We start from the raw sequence: 23,247 nt of genomic DNA on the forward strand, positions 1-23,247 counted from the left end.
TGACGGACAAGGGTACACTTTTTGCATTTGCAGCCAATCAGAAAATTTATTGTTTTCTACTTTTTTACAAAATGTGTTCTTTTAGTGTGTAAAGGTATTGGGCCCATGTCCACACCTAGTTTTAAAAGTGCATGCCAACACTCTCGGCAAAGATTGGGTGTCCAACCATCACTTGGTGGGTAACCAGCCTAAGACCTTCATCTCCATCACCCTCTCCCTCTCCCTTTCTCCCTTGCAAGCAACTACTTCTAATGTCAGGCCAACCAGGCCTCTATTGACATTAAGACCTTTGTTTCCATCTCCATCGTGCCCTCACATCCCTCTCCCTCCTAATTCTCCCCTCCTACCTATATCTGGGGCTTTGGGGACTAAATCAGATGCAAATTGCATTCATTTCTTTCTCTTGAGATTCAACATTGCTTTAGACTAGAGTCAGCTTCAAATAGCATCCCTTTCTTTCTCTTGTATTCAGCATAACTGTACTTTTCAAGAAGTCCTTACCGTGATGTAATTCGCGAGCTTTCAGTCACATTGTGCCACGTGTAGTGAGACATCACTATCCCACAAAAAAAGACAGTGAGGATCCCACTAAGATAAAGCAGCTGCAAGAAAATAATGAGATGATTATCAGCAATGAGAATGTATGTCTCAGCATATGCACAAAAATGCTGCAGAACAGAAATTACCTCAGCAAGCATGTAAGACAGATAAGCCATCAGGATCATTATTGCAATTTCACGATCAGTGGAGTGCCTGAAAAACATATTTACATATACATTATGCATGCAAGATAAGTAGATGACAATGGAGCAGATTAACAACTCCAAGAAAACTTAATAACTGTTCACTTTCTGCATTCCTATAAAGTGTAGCTTAAAAAGATGGCAGTAATCCATTTTCATGTTGCATATTATTCCACAATATGCACTTCACGTTTATCAGAATTCAGTTACCATGTTCTCAGGATAAACTATATACAACATGGGCCTGACACCCATGACTGCTGCTCATATTTGTCTTCAACTTTCTCACAACGAACAACAACACATAGCTGAAAGGGTACAAAACACCTTGATGCCACATCTTTGTTTGCAACTTTTCAAGAATTGTCCTTTGAGAGGTCTTGCAGAAAGACAATGTACAGGCTAGTTTTGCTCAACGTAGATTGGTATTTTGCAAGTCCATTTCGTGTGATCTGCTAGTTGATAACTCTGAAATGTTTAAAGAGATTCTGGAAGCCAGTCACACTTCACCAAGATGACAATTGAGTTATTGGACTGATGGAGATGGATTTGACACTGCCCATAATTCCTTCACTGTAAGAGATGGGATTCCCCACCCATCACGAAAACTTCACAAAAAGTTATTTTCCCTTCTTAGAAAATATGGAATTTTTGTTTTGGTGCTTATCTTCAAAATATCATCATTATAGCCATTTTGTCCGAGTGGTGACTAGATCCACCAAAAACATATCCATATTTCTAGAGTTTAGATTTTCCAGGACTAAATGACAATGTTTTTCTACTGGCAAGTTGTGATAACTGGCCTCCCTAGACAACTTTGTTTTCAAGAAACTGGGACATACAGCACAGGTGCACCCAAAGTGTCATAAATCATCCTCATTCTTTCAACACACCTCGGATCAGTCATCTATTCTCAGCCACCTGCACCCAATGACGAAGGTAAGCGACATGTTTACACTTGAAAAGAATGTAAGGCACACCCCAGTTCAAGCCAAACATCCACCAAGTGCCACTTCTACAGCCCATTCCAAACACGATTATGGGATGTGGTGTGAGGCACAAACATTGACATTCTGAAAACCATCTCAAGCAGTGGTGAAGATCTCATGGGACCATATGTTTTTTGCAACTCAACCATTGGCTCAACTGCATTTATGAGGGTATATGCATTTCCCTTCCTCAGCATCTTGTCCCTTGTGAAGCTAATATGACCCTGATCAAGCTCAGTGGCTCAGGCTCACTTGAAGTGGCAGTCCCAGGTCAAGGGAGACTGAAGCAAGGGGTCAAGGTCAAGGGCACTAGAAGAGGCAATCCAGGCTATGCGGTGCTGAAGCCTGAAGGTACAGTCAAAGATGTGACAAACAGCATGCCGGAGTATGTCATCACTCTCGTAAAGATCCCCAATCTGGGAGTAGCTAACCAACACATGAAGGGGTTTCAACCTGTAAAGATCTGAATTTTGGATGCTGATGATGAGGAATGTCATCACCTATAAAGATCCCCAACCTAGGAGTAGCTAACCATCACATGAAGCAGTCTCAACCTACGAAGATCTGAATTTTGGATGCCGATGATGAGGAAAATCTATGTTTTGGATGTCAGTAATGAAGGAATCTGCATTTCGGCTGTAGCACCAGTGCAAGGCAACACAGTTTGCATTTTGGTGTTTGGCAGCAGCATGGCCAGCCAGAGCAGCACTAAGAGGCTGAAGATGCTGGCATGCAGCAGCAGGAACTGTGTTTGATAGTAGATAGCAGCATGATGAGCAACAAAAGTGTTTTCTTTTTCTCTTAAGTTTAAGGGAGCCAAGGAGTAAACAACCCCCCTCAAGGATATCAATGAGATGGGAATGCTGCCATGAACGAGGAAGCTGCTTGATATCCATGGTAGAAGAGATGGACAAGCGTACCATCCATGAAAAGGTAGAATGCTAACACATGCAAGGGTTTCCACTTGGAAGGCCACCCAATTGGGTTTTTGACTAGCCAGCAGCTCAAATCACAAAACACGATGCAATGCAAGGGAGATGCAAATCAGGGCATGTTTTTAAACAGGTTTTCCTCAAGAGCAGCACCCTCAATAGGGTTTTCAGTATAAAGCCACCTAAAATTTCCTTTCAAATTATCATTATTTTTTGGCTCTTGAACAGTTACAAAAAAGCATTGTTGTGTTTTAGCCACCACACAACATTTCAGTAGGACAACTCAATCAAAATGTTCTATAAAAGGGGACTCTATGTGCACTCCCAGTTTCATTCCCATTGCCTCACCCTTAGTGCTAGCTCTCCATCATCAGCATCTTCATCGTTCTCTCCACCAGCTGCCACTGCCCATCATCAACAGCTTCCACCTATGAGAATGTGCAAATGAATGGAAGCATTCAAAGAAAAAATCGTAAACACTAACAACGAGGGCACAAGCATCATAATCAGCAGCACCTCTATTCTCCCTCTCTCCAAGGATGTGTGATGATGCAATGATACAACTGAGAGTGAAGAGTCATGTATAGATAGGCCATGGGACGAGACCTCAGGCAACAGGTCAGACCCAAATGAGCTGCACGAATGCCCATACAGGCGCCCAAATAACAGTCTAAATAAAGTCCCTAGAACCCATGAAATGCACATTGCTAGCAACTTCTCTTTAGATTATGGGTGATGAGTACAGTAGAATGAACAATGATTACAGGCATACTAGCCTCTGGGAACCCATACCATGTCCAATACCATAGCAAATCATCTGCCAAAAACTTGTAACATCGTAATGCATACAACAATGAATTAGATCATACGCCAAGCCATGGGTGATCAAACAACTACTAAGGTGCCTAGAAAAGACAAAAATATCAATGTTTATCATACTCCAGCCCTGATTGTAGAGATTGGAAATAGCCAAATCTTGCTGCTTGTCACAAACAACCCCATGGAAAGTATTCTGTGACCATAGATTCCCTACCTTCAATCATCCTATAGAAGGCGACGTCCCCCCCCCCCACGTGAGAGCAGCCTAAGAGCCATGTCCCCCTCATTGTCGAACCATCCCATAATGAGCCTAGAAGTCACACTAACTCCTAGATTTGAATCCTCAGACTAATTGGAGCATATAGAAAGCCTCCCTCAAGCTCCACCACATCATATGAATGTATGGCATCAACATGCCATGCTTCCCCCCTCTCGCAATGATCCTAGTCTAGCTTTGCATGCTAATGCTTGCACTGAAGGAGGATCGTAGTTGTTGTTGAGAAGATCAAAGAATGCCAAAACTCTAATGTGCCAAACCCCCAAAGCATCAATCCAACTTAGCCATGCCATAGGAGAAGTTGCCTTTCTTCCCTAAAAGAAAACAACCATTCGAGTTAGTTCAAGGCATCTAGAGTCGATGTAGCAACCATCCAGCATCAAAGAAAAACCGACCATTCCACCAAAGAACCTAGTGACCCTCTTTGCATCAATCACCACCATAGACCAATCTATACGACTGCCACCACTAGAGCAACACAACACGATCTCATCTATGTAGCATAGTGACATGGTCACCAATGCCATCGAAAAGCAGCCACCAAGAAAACTTGATGAAGCACATCAGAAACCACCATCCTCTAAAGAAGCCTCTCAAAGCACCAAAGATGCAGACCAAATCTGCAAAGCTTGAAACATGGTCAAAGAAGAAGGGGAGAACTTGTGGTAGAGAAACCAAATCCAAGCATCTCCAAGCTCAAAAAGGAAACTTCAAAATTAAGGTCGAATCAAGAGCAGCTTGCAAGTCCAGAAGGTCTAGAAGGGTGAAAAACCGTAGATGACAGGAGTATCAGCCACTTCTTTCTCACATCACCATCTTTATCATCATTGACATCATCCGCACGATCACTCTCGTCGACATCAGCATCACCATCATCTTCTCACACTTTCTCACGTCACCATCTTTATCATCATTGACGTCATCCACACACTCACCACCATCGACATCAGCATCACCATCATCTTCTCACGCTCGCAAAGGATCCCCTACCTAAACTGAAGTACTTCGCCGTTCTCTTCACCTAGCTTGCCTACCTTGGAGCAACCCATCTTACCTCTAACGTCTCTTTCCATCCCCTAACATCATCACTTTGCTCTTATCTTATTCCCTATCTGTGAACTTACACCTAAAATCCTTCGAATATTCTGCCATAATCTCATTACTCAACCCACCCCTCTAAACCGAATTCCCGATCTCTTAACCCCTATTCACACTCCCCTTGTACGTGCTCTCCTACTTCTATGAATCCCCGCTTGAAGTTCAAGTCCAGAAAGGAGGAATTCAAGGAAGTGCTGACAAAGACGGCCCCTAAACGACAAAGCTCAAGAGCTAGACGTGAGATAGCACATGCAAACAACACCCCCACAGTAATCTTGTTAATAAAAATATGGTTAGAAGAATAGTATTGTAAGCTGCTAGGCAGCCTATGATTCTTGTGGACACCCAAGACAACGAGTTGAAGGACAAATACTAGGCGCTTAGGAGAGAATAGAAAAATACAACAATCTCAGACCTATACTCAAAGTAATAATCAAAGAGTAATGTGCAAGTACAAAGTACAACCCTTAAACCTTAGGGTTGTTAATGTGTGTTCACACCCGAAAGATGTAAAACACGAAAAGTGTCCGAACTGTGTAACATAAGCACATAAAATAAAAAAGAATATAACTTGGGGAAAAAACCTTTCATAAGAAGAGTAAAAAGTGCCATGATATCCTACCAAGGATCACCAACAGTCCTCTATGAGAGTAGGCATGAGTCAAACCCAACAAATCCCCATAGAGTCAAGAGTGATCAGCATACAAGGATCATCCACCAAAGGAGATCAAATTTAAAGCATTGCAAAACACTTCAAATTTGTCACGAGGAAGAGCTTTGGTGAAGATATCTGCCACATTACTGGTGGTAGGACAATATAGACAAGGTTGATATCTCTTGCATGTAGCCTCTCTCTGACATAGTCATAGTGGATATCTATGTGTTTTGTACGTGCATGAAACACTGGGTTCCGTGCCACTATAATGAGACTCTGACTATTAGTAAACAAAGGAGTAGACTCCGTGATAGATACATCAAGATCAGCCAATAAACGTCTCAACCATACACATTCAATTGTGGTAGTGAAAGCTTCCTTGTATTCAGCTTCGCAAGACGATGTGGCAATAGTGAAGAGATGCAAGATGAGCCAAGAAAGAAATTAGTGGCTACGGAGAAATTCTCATGGTGAGATTTAGGACCATATGAAAGGCCAAATAAGAGGGCGACAATGAATTCAGAGTAGTAGAGATCAACTGTGCATCTGAATAATACTCATCTACGTTCATTAGTTGCTTATGCAAGTCCTCAATTATCTATATTCATTAGTTGCTTACGCAAGTCTTGAATTTTGTTAAGATAATCCTGCATGGAATCATCTTCACATTCTCAAGCTCTTTCTTCGAGAAAGAGATGCATGTCTCATTTTCTAAAGCAAACATCTCCTCAAGTGTCAGCCATGCTTCTCATGAAGAAGCTACAGACTGTATGTGTGAGATTATAGACTGCTAAATTGCCAATGCAATCAATGACAATGCTCAAGCATCCCATGTGTCCCAAGTCTTTTGTGCTGCTGATCTTTGAGAAAGTGGCTGAGTTGGAGCGGACCTTTGACCACGTCCTCCTGGAGGAGGTGTTGCAAGAGCCACAACTCTAGGACAAACTTCTTCACCACTAACATAATCCCAAAGATTTTTCACAATCATCACATTTTTCATCATGAAAGACCATAGAGAATAATTATTACCATCCAATCTATCCTCCTTGGATACCTATGTGAATACATCACTCTATCCCTGATTTCCCATGGTAATGTCACCTTTTCAAAGAACAAGAGCAAGAGCTAAAACTCGAGCAACCTTGAAATCTGAAAATTTCCAAAAATTACAGCAAGGACCACGCTGTAATTAACGAATATGATCACACTCCGTCAAACGGTTCAATGTACATGCTGTCCAATGCACAAACAATGCTCGGCAACACAAAAAATGCAAAAGCCCCAAAATTTTGTTGTCCAAAATGCACAATTTCAGTCTATTTCAGACTGAACCTGATATGCATATGCCAATGTCTGCACTGAACTAAAAAACCAAAATTTATGGCCCGTATTTCAAGAAATTTCTGCAACAAATGTGTCCTAGACGCGTCCAAGAGCAAAAATAGCCTGCCCGGGCAAAAGCCATGGTCTGAAATTCAAATTTTGAATTTAAAAATGGATGAATGCATCCTTTTACCTCTAATGCTGGCTTTGAGAGCCTACTGACCTGGTGGTGAGATGCTGGAAGAGACCTGAAACAGGCGGTGCAACTGCAACAGGTGGAGACAATGGCGGAGCTGGAGCAGAAACAGCGCTAGCGAGCGGACCAAGCAGGTGAGGTGGCGGCAGCTCTAGACCAGGGCATAGGCAACTAGAGCAAGAGACGCAACCTGCTATGCTGCAGGCAGCCCTGGAGTAGAGTGCAAGTGGCAAACTAGCACAGGCCGGGTGGTGCAGACAATTGCGCAGGCAGCTAGGGGCTGTCCTGCAGACGGTGCAAGTGGCTGCACAGTTGACCAAGCTAAAGCTGGGGCAAGAGGTCTGCAAATCCGAGTGTTGTTAGTACAAGACTATAATTGGGAGCTCACGCTGGTGCGCAGATCGGACGCAGGTAGCTCACGTAGTGAATTCCCAAAGGTCCCCAAGAACAAAGCACTCTACTTTTTAGCACAAAAACCAATGTAAAAGCAAGCACGACATGAGACAAGAGACAAATTGGGTTGAATCTCCCCCATGCCTTGTGTGAGCGCTTCACAAAGCATGTATTTAATGTATATTTCCAATCTTTTTGCTCAAAAATAGCCCAATTACAAAAATATGACAAGCTTTTAGCTTTTGAGTTTGCTTTCTACCAAAAATAGGAAAATAAAGCTAATGGACGGTGCCCAAAGAGTCTGGCACGCCCAATCTCAATGTCCAAATAAAAATAACATATCCAGGCGCATAAGCGCATACAAAATAATAATAAATAATCGATGTCTCTATAGACATAATCAAAATATAGGCGTGGCGCCTATCAAAATATAGTCCAAAGATCGAAAACCCGCTAAACTCCAATGCTTTCCTCCGCCACTGCTGCTATCTCTACACATCAACTGAAGCATTCACAATCGTTAGTAAAATAACACAATTAAACCGACAAAAGTGAATACCTAGCAGTCTTCAGCTACATAAATAAATCAACTGGTTAGAAATAAATCCTAACCTTAATTTATTACGAGTGCGCACTCTAAACTCATAAACGTTTATTAATTTAATATGCATTTTGCGGAATCACCCGCTATGGAATCACCCATGTACACACTAAATTAATGAAACGCCCGAAAAGGATAGGCGTCCCCATCAACTTCTCGCACAAAGAATCCTCTTTGTGTATGAGCCCCGGTCATCTAAGTTTACGGAATCCACCGTAAAACCTCACGGAATCCACCGTGGAATATGCCTCCTGGCATCACACGCTCAACCGCCAAGACCCACGGAACACTTATTCCTTCAAGCGTTTCAAGCAAGCACTAATGGCTACCTCTCACATAGCCGACCCACTATCCCTCTCTACGAGTGTAGTGAGCCTACCTCGATGCCCGATTAAGTGCCCTCCTCCAAGCACACTGATAGCTCCACGATTCATGATGCAACCTCAAGCCTCCACCTCCAAGCTCCATCCTCCATAGCTACACAAAGACAAGAGAAGGGAAGAGAAGAGAAGAAGAAGAGAAGAGAGGATGGAGGGCTTCACCTCCAAGATCTCTCACCCTCACACACTCACACTCCCTCCCTCGAGCACTCACAAGCAAGCAAGAAAGGAAGGAGAGAAGAAGAAGAGTCCACTTTGCCACACACCAAAGAATGAGCTTCTCATTGACTTTTTGAGTTTATATACAAAGCCCTTATCTCTTTGGACACCCATCCCCTTTTTTACATGACCGGCCATTATGGCAAGGTCCTCTTTTCCCATTCCCTTCTAGTTGCCCTTTCTCTTTACCTATGCCCTTCTACCCTTTACAATTTGCACAAGAAGGAACCTGACACTCTTTTACAAAAGTTTTATGGGTGCCTTGTATTTAAAAATGTGCTTTTGCCTTTGGCTTAGCTTTTGAGGCCACCCCTGCTCTTTTGGCCATTTCCCTTCTTGCTCCTCCCTTTGTATCCGCATTTGGAATTTTGTTGGACTTCTTTTTCTCCATCTCGAACTGGAGTTAACATTATCCCCCTCCTAGATGAGTGCTAGTCCCATGGTACTTCCGTGTCTGTATAGCTCTTGAGATTAACCCTAACGTTTAGAGGTGTGGTTGACAAAAAGGGATATCCACACCTGGTAAATTGGCTATCATTCATGTCTTCGAGCACCTTCATACAAAAAGAGGGTAACAACGTAGCCCTCATCATTAGCGGACCATGGCACAACTATCTATTATCAGGTTGAAATCAAAAAAGAGTGGAGGTAGGTGAACCTCCTCGGCAGCTGGCTTTTGCTTTAGTAGAAACCTAATGGTCCTAAGATAATTACAAGTTGTGATGAAAGTAGGGTTTGGACAGGATGAGAAATCCTTGAGAAAGAGCATGATTGAAGAGCGGATGTGCCTTGCAGTTTAGGCACTCCTCAGGATTCTCTACATTGGCATTGTAGATTTTGAGGAAATCGTACCTACCATACTCTTCCCTATTGTAGTCCACTCTGTGCCTGCGAGGGTAAGGCATGTAGATAGGATCGTTCCTTTCTTCAGGGAGTGTGCCGCAAAATACCATCCATGCATCAAGGTTTGTATCCCGGATCCTCCTCCGCCACTTGGGTTGTGCTTCATAACCTTGGACCGTCTTGGGGATCTAGTACACCTTGTCCTGCCAATAGTCTGGAGCTTCCTGTCTCCATCTAGTGATAGCTATGCTCCGCTCCGCAACCCATCGATTTGCCAAGTTGTTGGCCATTTGAATTATTATGTCCACTACTTCCACTCATAGGACTCAATCCAAGGCCCATGGGTAGAGGAATGATAGTTCGAAGGGTCCGGTTGAAGTTCTCCTTGCTCCCAAATGCTCAGTTCCTAGGGCCAATTGACAGGATAGCAATCCTCGCATCATGGCATGGGCTCTCTAGAAAGCTGTTGGGGCTGCGCTCTAGATCTCTGCTCACTTACTCCACCAATCCTCGTCTTCTTCTCTTGGCTGCAATGATGTGCTCTGGTACTTGGTTGCCTTTTGGATCTTCTTGAGGTTCATCTGGCAGTGGTGGGCTAAGCTCTCGAGCCTATTGCTCTTCTCCTAGCTCCTGCTCGAAATCCGGCCCTTCCTCTAGAGGTTGCTCTTGTGGGGTCAAAGCTAGGGGTGGATGCGGCAACTCCTGCTCTTCAAAACCTAGCTCCTTCAGCTCATCCGTGGAGAGGCCGGCTTGCCTCAAATACTGGCTTTGTTGTTTTCTTGTTAGGCCGGTGCTAGTTGGGAGGGCTCGCTCGTGCAGGCCGTACTTCAAGGCTCTAGTGGTCAATTCTAGCTTCATTCTCGTTCTCTCCACGGAATTCTTGTCGTCCGCTTGTGTTACATGGAGCATTGTGCCCAAGAAGGCTTGCCCTTGCGCCTCTGAACTTACTTCTGCAGCTTCGGCTCTGGCCTCTGCAAACACCCGCTCGCATTTTGCTATGGCCAAGCACTCCCTAAGTTTTCACACTCGTTCAAAATTGTACTCTTCCCACTGTTTGGCCCTCTCTTCCAACTCCTCCTTGACCTTCTCCATGCTTTGAGACAGCATCATTACCACCTGTTGTTGTTCATTCCACACATCTAGCATATGTAGTTTTTCCTTGTTCCGTTGGTTCAACTGCTCCTCCGCTATCTTTTGGGCTTGTTGTGCCACTGAGAGCTACATGGAAGTTTCCGACAACCTTTTGGATAGATCTTCATTCCTCTACGCATGGGCATCTTGGTTTCCTTCTTGCCACTATCTTTCAAATTTAGCCAGGGCTTTTATCTCCTCCACCTCCTATTCCAAATTCTTCAACTCCTCCTGCAGCCCTTGGGTTGCTTTCTTGATTGCTTATTCCCTCTCTTTCTCCAAGCATTTGATTTCCCTTTCAAGCCTCCCTTGTTCCTCCAACTCTAAGAAGGTAGTCTTCTTTTTCAAGTCTTTGATTTCTTTTTTGTATCTTCGTGCCCTCTCTTCTGTTGTGGCCTCTAGCTCCTCCGTAGCCTCTAGGATGTTTTTCATATTCCCTTGTAGTTCTTCACCCAACTTTGCTAGTTCCTCATTAAGTTGTTGCAGGCTCGCGCTGCTCTGTTTCTCCTCAACCCACCTTGCTCCCCACTCTCCTTCTCTCCTTTCTTGGCTTCTGCTCTTTCAGCTTTCGGATTTCTCGTTGATGCTTTGTTGCTTGGCGGGTTACTTCCAACCCAAGTGCAGCTAAGGCTTCTCTCTTAATCTCCAGCTCGGCTGTTGCCGCTCTCCTCTCCTCCTTGGCCTTTTCTAGATGCACTAGGCGCTCTTTGACATAATCATCGTATGTTGTGGCCACGAGCATCGTAGGGGATACTATAGTCGAGGAGACCTCTAGCTTCTGCCTCTTGGGATCTTGCCTTGACTCACCATCGACTACGGCCAGTCTTTTGGCTCTTGTAGGAGGGAGCCCTGCTTCTTAATATGAAGCTATCTCCTGTATCTTTGTCACCAAAAACTGCATCATGAACATTAGCTTGCTAGTGTCCATTTGACAGCTGCGGTTTCTTGGGCAGTCGAGGTCGTTGGAGCGTGGGACGTGAAGATTGAGGGAAGGGAATGCATTGGGGCCTTGCCCTTGCTATTGGGGCTGCTTCGATTTTTAAGGCCCTGACATTGCTGCTTGGCTCTCCTTCCCTTTGGGGGCTCATAGTGGCTGGCTCTTCTATACTCAAGGTCTCCTCCACTAACCTATGTATAGCCTCGGCCATGTCCTCATCTTCCTTTCTTCTCAACTCTTTTGCCTCTTGCTCTGTTTTCTTTTTATCTCATCTTCGGCCCTCGTAGACTCTCTTTGGGCCCTCTTCAGCTCGGCCCGTTCCTCCTTTGTCATTGTTTCTTTCATTTCCTTCGGTAGCTTTGATGGGGTTCCCTTCTTTGGCGTCTTCGGCTCTCTTTGGCTGGAGTGTGTCTCCTGCTCTTCTCTATCACTTATAGTCCTTTCACTGAACTGCGTCTATTCATAGTGAGGCAATCAGTCAGGGGTCTTCCCTACTCCCTCTACATCTCCTTCTGTGTCCTTCAAGGCCTCCTGGATGATGGCAATTAGGACTCCACCGAACCTGATGGTGGATGCCTTGGAACACTTCTTCCGGGTTGTACCTTGCTGTGGAGACCCAGGATTTCCCTCCCACTGCTGCCGCGCCTGTGGTCAAGGCTTTCGCTGAGCTTCAATAGTCTTTCGCACGAAGGCATTCCAGTCTACCTCATCTTGGGGATCCAACTGCGATGCTTTCCAACAATGGCACCTCGATTCTGTTCATAAGGGCATTGTACCTTTGACTGGAAAAAAGAGTATGAACCTTCTTTGCCTGCACCTTGATCTCAGGATTTGGAATGTCCACCAAGCTTATCCCATCCACTGTGCGTACAGCAGCCTTGTTCATCCCCAACATGCTATACACATCCCTCTTTGGGCGCGTCTCTCTATCTTGCTAGTCAAACCTAGAGCCTTCTCCACCATAGCAAGGCTCAATTCTACCTCTACTTGGTGGGCTTCTTCCCCTTTCTTGATCACCACCGTGCCACAGTTTCTTTCGGCATTGAAACTCCTCAGAAATTCTACGCACTTACTGTAGTGACCTTCTCTACGTACTTCTGTAAGGGAATTGTACCTTTGACAAGAAAAGAGAGTATGAACCATCTTTGCCTGCAACTTGATCTCAGGATTCGGAATGTCCACCAAGCTTATCCCATCCACTGTGCGTACGGCAGCCTTATTCATCCCCAGCATGCTATACACGTCCCTCTTTGGGCATCTCTCTGTCTTGCTAGTCAAACCTAGGGCCTTCTCCATCACTGCAGGGCTCAATTCCACCTCTACTTGGTGGGCTCCTTCCCCTTTCTTGATCGTCACCGTGCCACAGTTTCTTTCGGCATTGAAACTCCTCAAAAATTCTGCGCACTTACTATAGTCGACTACCTACCCGCCGACCTTCTCTACGTACTTCTGTAGTCAACCACCTGTCCACCGACCTTCTCTACGTACTTCTATAGGCTTGTTCATCCCCAACATGCTATACACATCCCCCTTTGGGCGTCTCTCTGTCCTGCAAACCTAGGACCTTCTCCATCACTACAGGCTCAATTCCACCTCTACTTGGTGGGCTTCTTCCCCTTTCCTAATCATCACCGTGCCACAGTTTCTTTCAACATTGAAACTCCTCATAAATTCTGCGCACTTATTATAGTCGACCACCTGCCCGCCGAACTTCTCTACGTACTTCTGTAGGCTGCATTGGTCCACAAGTTGTTTTATGGGCGGCTCTTTTATGATGGCGTCTTCTAGGTTCATGGCGTGCTTGAATGTGAACACGTTGTAGCCCCTCATTTCTACCGTCAAGCCATACTTTGCTTGCTCTTCCTCTGTGAACGAGAGCTTGCTACCTTTATCTTGCCCTGCCATTTTAGGTTCCTGTCATATATCATGGCCCACCATTAGCTTTCTTGAGTCAGCTTCCACAAAGAGATAGATAAAGCATACATGAAAGCTTCTTGAGAATGTGAAACATTGAAATATAGATTAAAGTTTCTGCTTCAAGCACTCTACACAATACAAAAGCATCCCTCATAATTTTTCCACATTCTAAGTCTTGTCATTTCAACATTGATTGATGCCTAAAGCGTGTTTGTTTTCTTCTTTTCTAGTTTTCTTTTTATGCTTGTTTCCTTTACACCTTCCACCTGCCTCCTCCCTCCCTTGGGAATGATTTGAATCCTTCCTAGGATTGGAGAGCGAAGGGCTACGGGTGTTTAGGCACCTTTGATCGGGACATGACCTTGGAGAAGCCAAGCATAGAATTGTGGGTTATATTCCAAGTGAGAATGGCAGTCCATGTCTTGAGGTCTGGTGCCTACATGTGTAATATAGGTTAAGATATCAATGATAAGATCGCCAGAGTTGATCTTGCTAGCAATGTATAGCTCTTCTTCAATCAGGATGTGATCTAGGTAAGGGTAGCTCATGACATGATCTTCCAATGAGTGATTGCGAGTGGTGGCCAACACCCTAAAAGAGGTAGGGGCTATGTAGATGGGATCATACTCGGAGATTTTAATGGCGCGCCGTTGCTCAACATTGGTCATGATTTGGCAACCTTGTCGTTTCCACTGAAGTCAAAGAGCGTACCATTTGCGTAAGAAAGAGGAGTCGTTGGCAGCAAGCTGCTTCAATTGTGCAATTTCTTGGTCCGTGGCAAGGACTTTGCTCGACATAAGAGATGATTAGGCATTATTTGCAGGCTTGCTCGATGGAGAGCTCAGTGGCAATGAGTTCCTCGGCTGCCTGGCAATTTTGACAAATATGAATTCAGATTCCTCCCATGAGCAAGGTAGCGTGCGTACTTCCGTTGCTAGAGGCTCGTCTAAAAGGCCTAAGTCCAACAGATCGTAACTCTTAGCAAGCATGGTGAACGTGGCATCCATGTGTTCTAGGCAAGCAACCACGTCGTCGCATGTATTCTCAACTAGGTCAATGGCCAAGGTTAGAATGAATCTCCCCTGGTAAGAGGGACTGAGACCGATCATGGGTTTAACGGAACAAGATAGTTCAACAGGTGATTGTTGCAGCTTGGACTATTTTTGAGGTTGTAGCTTGGTCTCTTGTTCAATAGGCAGGGCTACGGTTGCGAATGGTGCTTCTGAGGTTTGAGGGACACTAGTAAGCTCAGGTTGAGACAATTTGTGAGTAGCGGCCTACAGTTTTGGCCTATAGATTGTTTTAGGTTCTACAGGCCTAGACTTCAAAGGTTCTATGGATTCAGCAACCTAAGTCTCTTGTGGCCTGAGTGTCTGATCTGTCTTTATGTTTCGTGTGGTCAGGCTTGAGGGCAGCATTTGAGTGGGGCCTTTGGCCATTTTGGCTTTAGGTACCCAAATCCAAGTGTTACCTGCATAGTAGTCTTGCGCTTGCAATAAGGTCTTGAGGACCCATCGCAGCTTGACCGTACGTCGATGCCTATGGTTTCGTCTTGGCCTCCTCGGTTTCGAGTGTGGGTTCTTAGCCTTGCGGGGCCGGGGATGCGTGCTCCTAGATAGCGGGTTTTGATGTTTAGGTATCCATTGAAGCCTTGGTTCGTAGACCTTAGCTTTGGCGCTAGCGATTCGCTCGTCTTGAGGTTTGGCGGGTTGTAATAGGTCACAACCCCCCGCCTTAGACTTGACGGTGGGTTCCTCTACCGATGGCTTTGCAGACTTTAAAGGAGTCACGCAACCCTTGCTGAAAGCAGTGACTATACGCACGTTGCCTATGGTGAGGTGAATGCGTTGGGACTCGTAATCAACATTGCAATGAGCTTGCTTTTTAAACGTGCGTCCTAACAGTGATTCCGTACTTGCATCTTTATTGTTTGGCAACTCATAAAAGATCATTAGTATGCTCTTAAACTTGATAGATGTTGCTATTTTGCACTTTTCCAAGAGTGCATACGATCGGCCCCCAAATGGGTTAAGTTTGCCATTAGTGGCTTGTAACTGCAGTTTGCCAATTTGGGTCCAATGCTCATGAGCTAAGACATTAAAGTCGGCTCCTTCATCGATCAATGCATTAAGGGTGGTCATGTGCTTAGTAGTGACCGTTATGCTTAGATAAGTTGATTCTACTATTTCCTCGTCCTCATCTTCAATCTCCGTGATTGTGGTCACTCGTACGTTAACAGGGGAGTCCAACATTGGAGGCTCATGTAATGGGTGCGTGGGAGGGTAGTACTTATTGATGCGACTGCCATTGAAAAAGCCTATGCCCTCTCCTTCCAAGGTTTCGAGTTCCATATTACCGGTTCTGCTGATGGTGCGGACCCTAAAAGGCCCTAGCCCTCTAAACTTCATCTTCTATTTATAACCCTTGACAGAGTACAAGAGTACTAAGTCTCCCTGTTCGAAAGTGCAATGCTTGATCGGCCGCATCCCATAACATTTACCTCACTTACTCAAAAAAAAAAAAAAAGTTCCATGTGGTTTTATCCGCCTTTGTAGGGCTTGGAAGGCTACTGGGCAACGAATGTGCACCCTTTGTCCAATGCCCTGTCCTCTCTAGGGTGACTACTTGGATTCCCTTGGTAAGATAATTATCGCCTCTATAGTCTTGATAGACCATTGGGCAGCCAACGTGCACCCTTTGTCCAATGCCCTGGTTGCTTTGGGGTGGGACGCCTTGGGGTCAATAAACATCACACTGGCTGGCCTAACCTTTCGGCTCAGTTTTGGACTTGAGAGGGGGTGTTCAACTAAAACACACTTTTCAGCTGATTACATTCTTAAACAGCCCCAAAACACACCTAATTAATGAAAAACCCTAAAAATGGAAGTGGTTCGAGAGAGTTTCAATGGTCTCCCAAAAACCCTAATTTTTGGGGTATCCTTTCACATCTATACCCATTCAGCCTCATTCCCTCTGTGCAGGTTTCACACTCTCTAGTGCAGGTTGCAGCCATCAGTCTACCTCCACATGGCTGTCCAACCTTCGCAACTGCTGCCACCTCTCCCTCAAGCCTCACAGTGCCCTGGCGCCTTCTTCCAACTGTCACCCATTGTCTGGCGCCATCTCCCAAACTGCATTTTCCCTCCAGCTGCCATCCCCAACATCTCCAACATCAAGCAACATCCTATAGTCTGCGTTTGCATCCTTCTGGAGCTGCCTGGTATCATCCAACCCCTCTGCACCTATCGCCTCTATCTCTAATAGCCCCTGGTTTCAGCGTTTTGCAGTTTCCTCTCTCTTCACACTCCGACTGGTGGTCACAAACTTGGGATCCGTCTCCGATGGACATCACACTCCGACATTGCTCTGCCCTTGAGCACACTGTACACTCTTGCATTCATTACAGCATTCATTCACTTCAGAGTTGTGTTCTCTCTCTCCCTTCTTCTGTTTGTGTTTGAGTTTCTGTGTTTGAGTTTTGAGTTTTGTGTTTAGGGTTTGAGTTTTGAGTTTTGCGTTTGGAGTTTGAGTTTTGCCCTCTATGTCTGTGTCTGTCTCTTTGTGTTTCTGTCCTGGCCGTATACTCTGTGTGTCCTCGATGCAAACCCTAGCAGTTTTCTTCACAAGCGACACCTTGCTCCATTGATCCTTCAACCCACTGTTTCAAATCTTGCCACAACGGCAGATGCTGTCTCAGCAGATCTCCCAAGCTTAGCATCACAGGGGCGGTCACCAGTGTGGCGAGGAGGTTGCTAGCTGCTTGCCGCTCTCCTATCCCTGCATTTCTCAGCCAATGGGCTTGACTGAATCGCCGGCCCGTAGCGTTTAGGCTTTGTCTAAGCGGCACTGCTTGTGGTGCAATCGCATCTCTCGATTTTGGTCGTGGAGGCGACACTGGTGTGCCTATGCTTGAGAGATCATCAATCTCGTCTTCCAATATGGACTCGGTGTCTTTTAGGTGTTCCTAGGCTTCTTTTACCCACTTCTTCACTTTTTCGATGGCTTCGAGTTGACGCTTTGGATTGGGATACTCCCCGACCTTGGCACTTCCCTTCTCAGTCGTCCTCGGGGCTAACATTTTTGCTTCTGTGTTTGTCACTTTCCTTCCAACAGCAAGCAGCGTTGTAGCACTCTCTATTTTTAGCTTGACCTTTGCGTCTGGTTTCTTCCTCCTCCTCCTCCTACGGCTCCTCTTTCCAATTGAGGCTGCGTCTAAGTTGTTGGGCCTTGGCAATGATATGCTAGCCTGTTTATCTGTGTGCAGGTCATGACATGCAACGGGATAAGCGTGGCCTCCCCGTCGAGTGTCTCAACACCAAACAACCCCAATGGGGCCGATGGCTCATTTGCCGAATTAGAGGATGGCTTCCGTCTAGGGCAATCAACAAAGAGATGTGTGATTCCGCATTCAGTGCATCTCAGGTCAACCTTGTCTCGATTTGCTTGTTCTCTTTCAAGACAGCACGAAGAGATATGTCCTGGGTGACCGCAAGTCCAACATGTGATTGGCTCTTGGGTCTGCCCTCCTAAGCCTCTACCTCTTCCTCTACCTAACACCATCACTGGTACTGGTCGGTAGTCCATAAAGACTACATTGCCATCTTCATCATACAAGACGTAAGGGTGCACGTAAGACTCTTCGTCGTTCGGCTCCACGTAGTGGACTGGAGCATCACTTGGTGGATGGGTCACATAGAGTCTAGGTGGTCTGGGTATGCCCGTAGGGTTTATCTCCATCCTAGGAATGGCTGGCTGGGCGTCATTGGATGCCGGGAGAGCCAGCGGAGCTCCCCTTCCGACGAAGTTTGGTAGTCTATTTGCTAGGCATGGTTGATTATATGGTTGCAAGTATGGAGTCTCCTCAACTGTCTGCAATGCATGGCATCACGGCCGAACCTACCACAATTGGTACAAGGTCGGTACCGAGGGTCCTGACACTCAACTGGCAAGTGGTTCTCGGCACAATATACGCATTGGACATGAGGACGTGTTGGTCGTCTCATCATCTCTTGCAATTTGGCTAGCTCCGTCTTTATCTCCGCCAGAGCTCCTGGCTTGAGTCAGTGCCCTTGCCTTTATCATGAGTACTTGGGCCTGATTTTTCGCTTGTCGTTGAAGCTCTCTCGGAATTCCTAGAGGTAGTCTCCTCTCGATTCGAGCTCCTGGAGTTTCTCTCCTTGAGCTGATCATCCACTCTAATGGCCTCTTCAAAGACCCTAGCCAGCACGTCTCGCTACAAGCTCGAGTTACCTACCAAGGCCTTGTAAAGCTCTTCGCTTCATATTCCATTGATAAAGACTGTGGAGACCACTCTTTCGATGAGTCGCTCACTAGTTGGGATCCTCTTGAAGAGACTCCGCACGTGGGTGACGTAGTCTCTTATGTCCTCCTTGTCTTTCTGCTTGACATTCATCAACCGCACTAGAAGGTTATCAGAGTACCCAAGCTTAGAAAATCTCTAAATGAGGAAACTCTAGAGATTGTTAAAGTCAATTCCCTCGACAGCATCTAGACTCGTGTGCCAAGTTCTACCCTTATCTCCTAAGCATAGACCCAAAGCTTATGAGCACAAAGTAAGATCGGTGAGGCCGTTGGCCTCGCAGACTTGCTCAAAGTACTCTATGAAGCTATATATGGGTCATCATTTGGCTGGTACTTGTCTAGCTGCTCCATAACTATCAGGATTTTAGACTGGCTCTTGGAGCCTTGAGTAACCCCTAATCCTCCAAGCAATGAGGTTGCCATTGCAATGGCACTTCGCTCAACAGAAGCGTTGTCTAGCAATCGCTTCATGAGAAGCTCACTCAACGTAAGATCTCCTTCTAGCACCCTTTCTCTCTCTGCCTCAAGGCCAGTCCTATTTCTGCTTGCTATGGCTAGCATTCGCTAAATCTCTCACATTTCCATGTTCTGGTGTAAACTCCTAGTCTGCAATCCTAGTTATAAGCCACTATGCCCTGCAAAGCCTTGCATGCTAGCTTTTCTCCTCTTCGAGATCTACTATGACAGCCTCCACGGGTCTGCCATGGTGGTCTAGCTGAGTTTGAGCGTCATATTCATTCACCATCTGCTAGATCTCCGAAAAACCTCCCAAATCAAGCCCCACATTGCATCCACAATCTAAGTTGGCCTTTGCTATATCTACGGTCTTGCACTCCACCAAATCGTCGATGAGATTGATTAGGTTAGGTAGATCCACTTCTCCAATGGAGTTTGTCCTTGCTGCGCCTGGCTCCTCTGTTGCGTCTTCAGCTCGATCCTACACTTGGGGTTTCAATCACCTAGCTTTGTCTCTGGGTCTTCTCCTACTAGTGGGTTCCTTCGAGTTATTACGTCTCAATGAGTTTCTTATTATTTACAAACACTCCTCAACTTAAACTCGCTCGGTGGATGTGTGCGCATGCTCTCTTCCATGCACTGTGCGAAATCAAGCTCTCGGCTTTTCAGTGGATTTCAAGTGATAAAATCGATGTGGGGTGAGAATGTAAGACAAAAAATGCAACTCACGCTATTCCCCTTTTTCGTTCGCAGCCTAATGTGACTCTAAGTGTGTTCCCTGGCTGCTCTTAAGAATTGTCTAGGATCTCTACTGCTCCCCTATGCTCGATCAAGGTAATTTTATGGTCGATGAGTTGGTTTCGGCTCAAAGAGGGATTGGAACCTTGTTTAGGGCACTAGAGGCTGCCTCTAGACTGTAGGTCACAATTTCCCGTGTTCTTGGCTTCTATAAGCCGAGTCATTTATCTCGGGGGATTCATCGATTTTGGCTGGTTCTGGTCAAAGACTAGTAAATTTGCCCTACTTTTGTTCTGCACTGTTGGTCTGATTCCCAAAGTCGAACGATTCGACTCTGGTGGTCTTGGTCGACTCGGACAATCTGACTCAGTTAATCCGACAAGTTTGACTTTGCAAGTCGGATGGTTCGAGTCTAATTGGGTGTGTCTGACTAACCACAAAGTGGTCCAAATGGTGTGTCCAGACGGAGTTAACCGACCGAACACAAGGCAATCCGAATGACACTGGTCCGACGGTCTTGGTCCGACTGACCGGTCCCTTGACTCGGGTGGTCCGACTCGGACGGTCCGACTCTGGGAGTTGGATGCAGACTATTGATCCGACTGCGGCGGGCACAACTACAAATGCCGGGGCGATCAATGCTGGAGATCCCCAAGGTTTACCGCCTAACTTGTAATCCTCCAAAACCAATGATTAGAACACGAGGAAGGCCTAGAGGTACCTGGACTGAAAGATCAGGATCGAAATCAGCACACTCGATTCGTTCTCTACCTGCAACTCTCTCCCTCTCTCTCTCAAGCTCTCTCTCTCACATTGGAGTGCAAAAATGAGCTCTTCCTTGGCCTCTTGGATTATAAACCCTTCCCCTCCACCTCTCCAATCACTCTCCTAGCGACATAAATCCTTCAAGCAACCTTTTTCCCTGATCTATGCCCTGTTTGGGCTTGTTTCACAACAACAAAACCCTATTGTTTCCTTGCAAGTTATGGATCCTAATCTAACTCTAAATGCAACAGAAATCGAAAACAAAAAATTGAAATGCTTCCTCCTACTTGCCTAATCATCAACAGCACAAAATACTACTTGTTTCGAAGATTGAACTCCCAAATCTCCTACCTACAAAGAGCACCGTTCCGGAGTGAATCCTACTTCGACGCTCGATTTGAAGCACGCAAGCGCTCAAGCTTGAATCCATTGGTCCCGATAACAAAACCAAAATGTAATGGGAGCTCACCCTCAACCACCAAGACCCACGGAACGCTTATTCCTTCAAGCGTTTCAAGCGAGCACTAATAGCTACCTCTCACATAGCCAACGTGCTATCCCTCTATGAGTGTAGTGAGCTTACCTCGATGCCCAATTGAGTGCCCTTCTCCTCCAAGCACACCAATAGCTCCACGATTCGTGATGCAAGCTCAAGCAACCTCAAGCCTCCACCTCCACGCTCCATTCTCCATAGCCACACAAGAGACAAGAGAAGGGAAGAAGAAGAGAGGAGAGGATGGAAGGCTTCACCTCCAAGATCTCTCACCCTCACACACTCACACTCCCTCCCTCAAGCACTCACAAGCAAGCAAGAGAATAGAAGAAGAGAAGAAGAGTCGTCCACTTTGCCACACACCAAAGAATGAGCTTCTCATTGACTTTTTGAGTTTATATACAAAGCCCTTATCCCTTTGGGCAAGATCCTCTTTTCCCATTTCCTTCTAGTTGCCCTTTCTCTTTACGTATGCCCTTCTACCCTTTGCAATTTGCACAGGAGGGAGCCTCGCGCTCTTTTACAAAAGTTTTATGGGCGCCTTGCATTTAAAAATGTGTTTTTGCCTTTGGCTTAGTTTTTGAGACCGCACATGAAATAAAGAAGAATATAACTAGGGAAAAAAACCTCTCATAAGAAGAGTAAAAAGTGCCCCAATGTCCTACTGAGAATCACTGACACTCCTCTATGAGCGCAGACGTGAGTCAAGCCCAACAACTAACACAGGGATAAACACAAACCCAGAATGAATGTGCAATCCCTAAAGTGAAGAATTAGATGTACAATACAATACCACCATGGTATTAGCACAATGATGACCAATAGTAGTGCTCCAATCTCCCTCTCTCCAAGGATGCAATAATACAAAATACAACTGAAATTGGAGGAGAAATGAGAATAAATGGGCCTCATGATTCTAGCCTAGATTGTAGATTAGCCATGTAAAATGGGGCGACCAACAGATAAATGTACCACCTAGATGCTCATAAGGTCATCCAAATATAATATTTTAGTGAAAAATTTGGCACTAAAGCATAAAAATTCCCCATTATATTAATGTGCACCTAGAACTTGCACGTTAAATAATTAATCAATCTATGGCTCTCAACTATTGAACCCTTGCTCCACTGATGGACCTGCCCATGTTTTGCACAACTTATGCAATGTATCACTTGCCCAAAGAGCTAGGAGTTAAATACACCTTAATCATGAACTTGGAAAATAATGTCCTAGTGACATACCCCATTCTTGAAATTCTTTTGCAAGGATCCAAGATTACATCCAAGTGTGAACCAAAAAGGCATCCAAAACTGAAATACATTGAACTTTAATGGCACTTACAACATGGCCAATGCTACTACCATTAACTTATCCATATATGTATTTCCACTACACTTACCAATATACTATCACAAACGTACCACTCAAAGCAATTGTCACTAACAAGAGTGCATATGATTTTCGCAACCAAGTAAGCATACATATACGACTACCAAACTCATGTGTCTATTGTCACTTGTAAATAGAAGTCCCTATCAAAAAAATAACAAAGAGACTAAAGAGGTAGTAGGGTTTGCAGGGAGAAACACAGTGTATGTATGGCAAATACTGAGAGAGAAGAGAAACTCTGAAACACAATAAGAACACAATGATGATGCATCAAATCATGCCATGAAAAGAAAAGATGATACAATGGAGCCAAAGCTCAAAAGATAACTGCAATGTCCTGTCTAAATTAGGCAGTAACACCTTTGGGGAATCTGCACAATGAAGGATGTATAGCAAACACTAAGAGAGAAGAGAAACACAAAAACATAAGAAAAACACAATGATGATGCATTGAATCATGCTATGAAGAAAACAGAAGAGGTTGCCAGCTATGAAGGACTGACACCAAGGTAGGAGTGTTGTCGCCAACAGTCTGATGATGATACCAGCAAGGTGAAGCCTCCAAACATAGGACCTAAGTGATGGGACATGACACCTAAAGGAAAAGAGGAAGGGTGACCACGAACTACAA

General features: G+C 45.2%; 1 protein-coding gene across 4 annotated transcripts in view; it reads right to left on the reverse strand.

Moving 5' to 3' along the window:
- Positions 1–23,247, reverse strand: part of LOC148036759 (sodium/hydrogen exchanger 1-like) — a 72,328-nt gene that overhangs the window by 27,530 nt on the left and 21,551 nt on the right. For all 4 annotated transcript variants that reach the window (XR_015690501.1, XR_015690502.1, XR_015690503.1 and 1 more), the window contains exons 8-9: positions 687–753; positions 502–602 (exon numbers count right to left, since the gene is read on the reverse strand). Coding sequence is in view for 1 of the 4 variants with exons in the window: in XM_087675639.1 (XP_087531765.1) it covers positions 502–602; positions 687–753 (168 nt within the window). In the remaining 3 variants the exon portion in view is untranslated. The remainder of the gene's footprint in view (positions 1–501; positions 603–686; positions 754–23,247) is intronic.

Source organism: Lygodium microphyllum, chromosome 4 (genome assembly GCF_053477565.2).
Source record: "Lygodium microphyllum isolate KBCC chromosome 4, Lygodium_microphyllum_v1.1.10, whole genome shotgun sequence".
In the NCBI taxonomy this organism is placed as follows: Eukaryota; Viridiplantae; Streptophyta; class Polypodiopsida; order Schizaeales; family Lygodiaceae; genus Lygodium; species Lygodium microphyllum.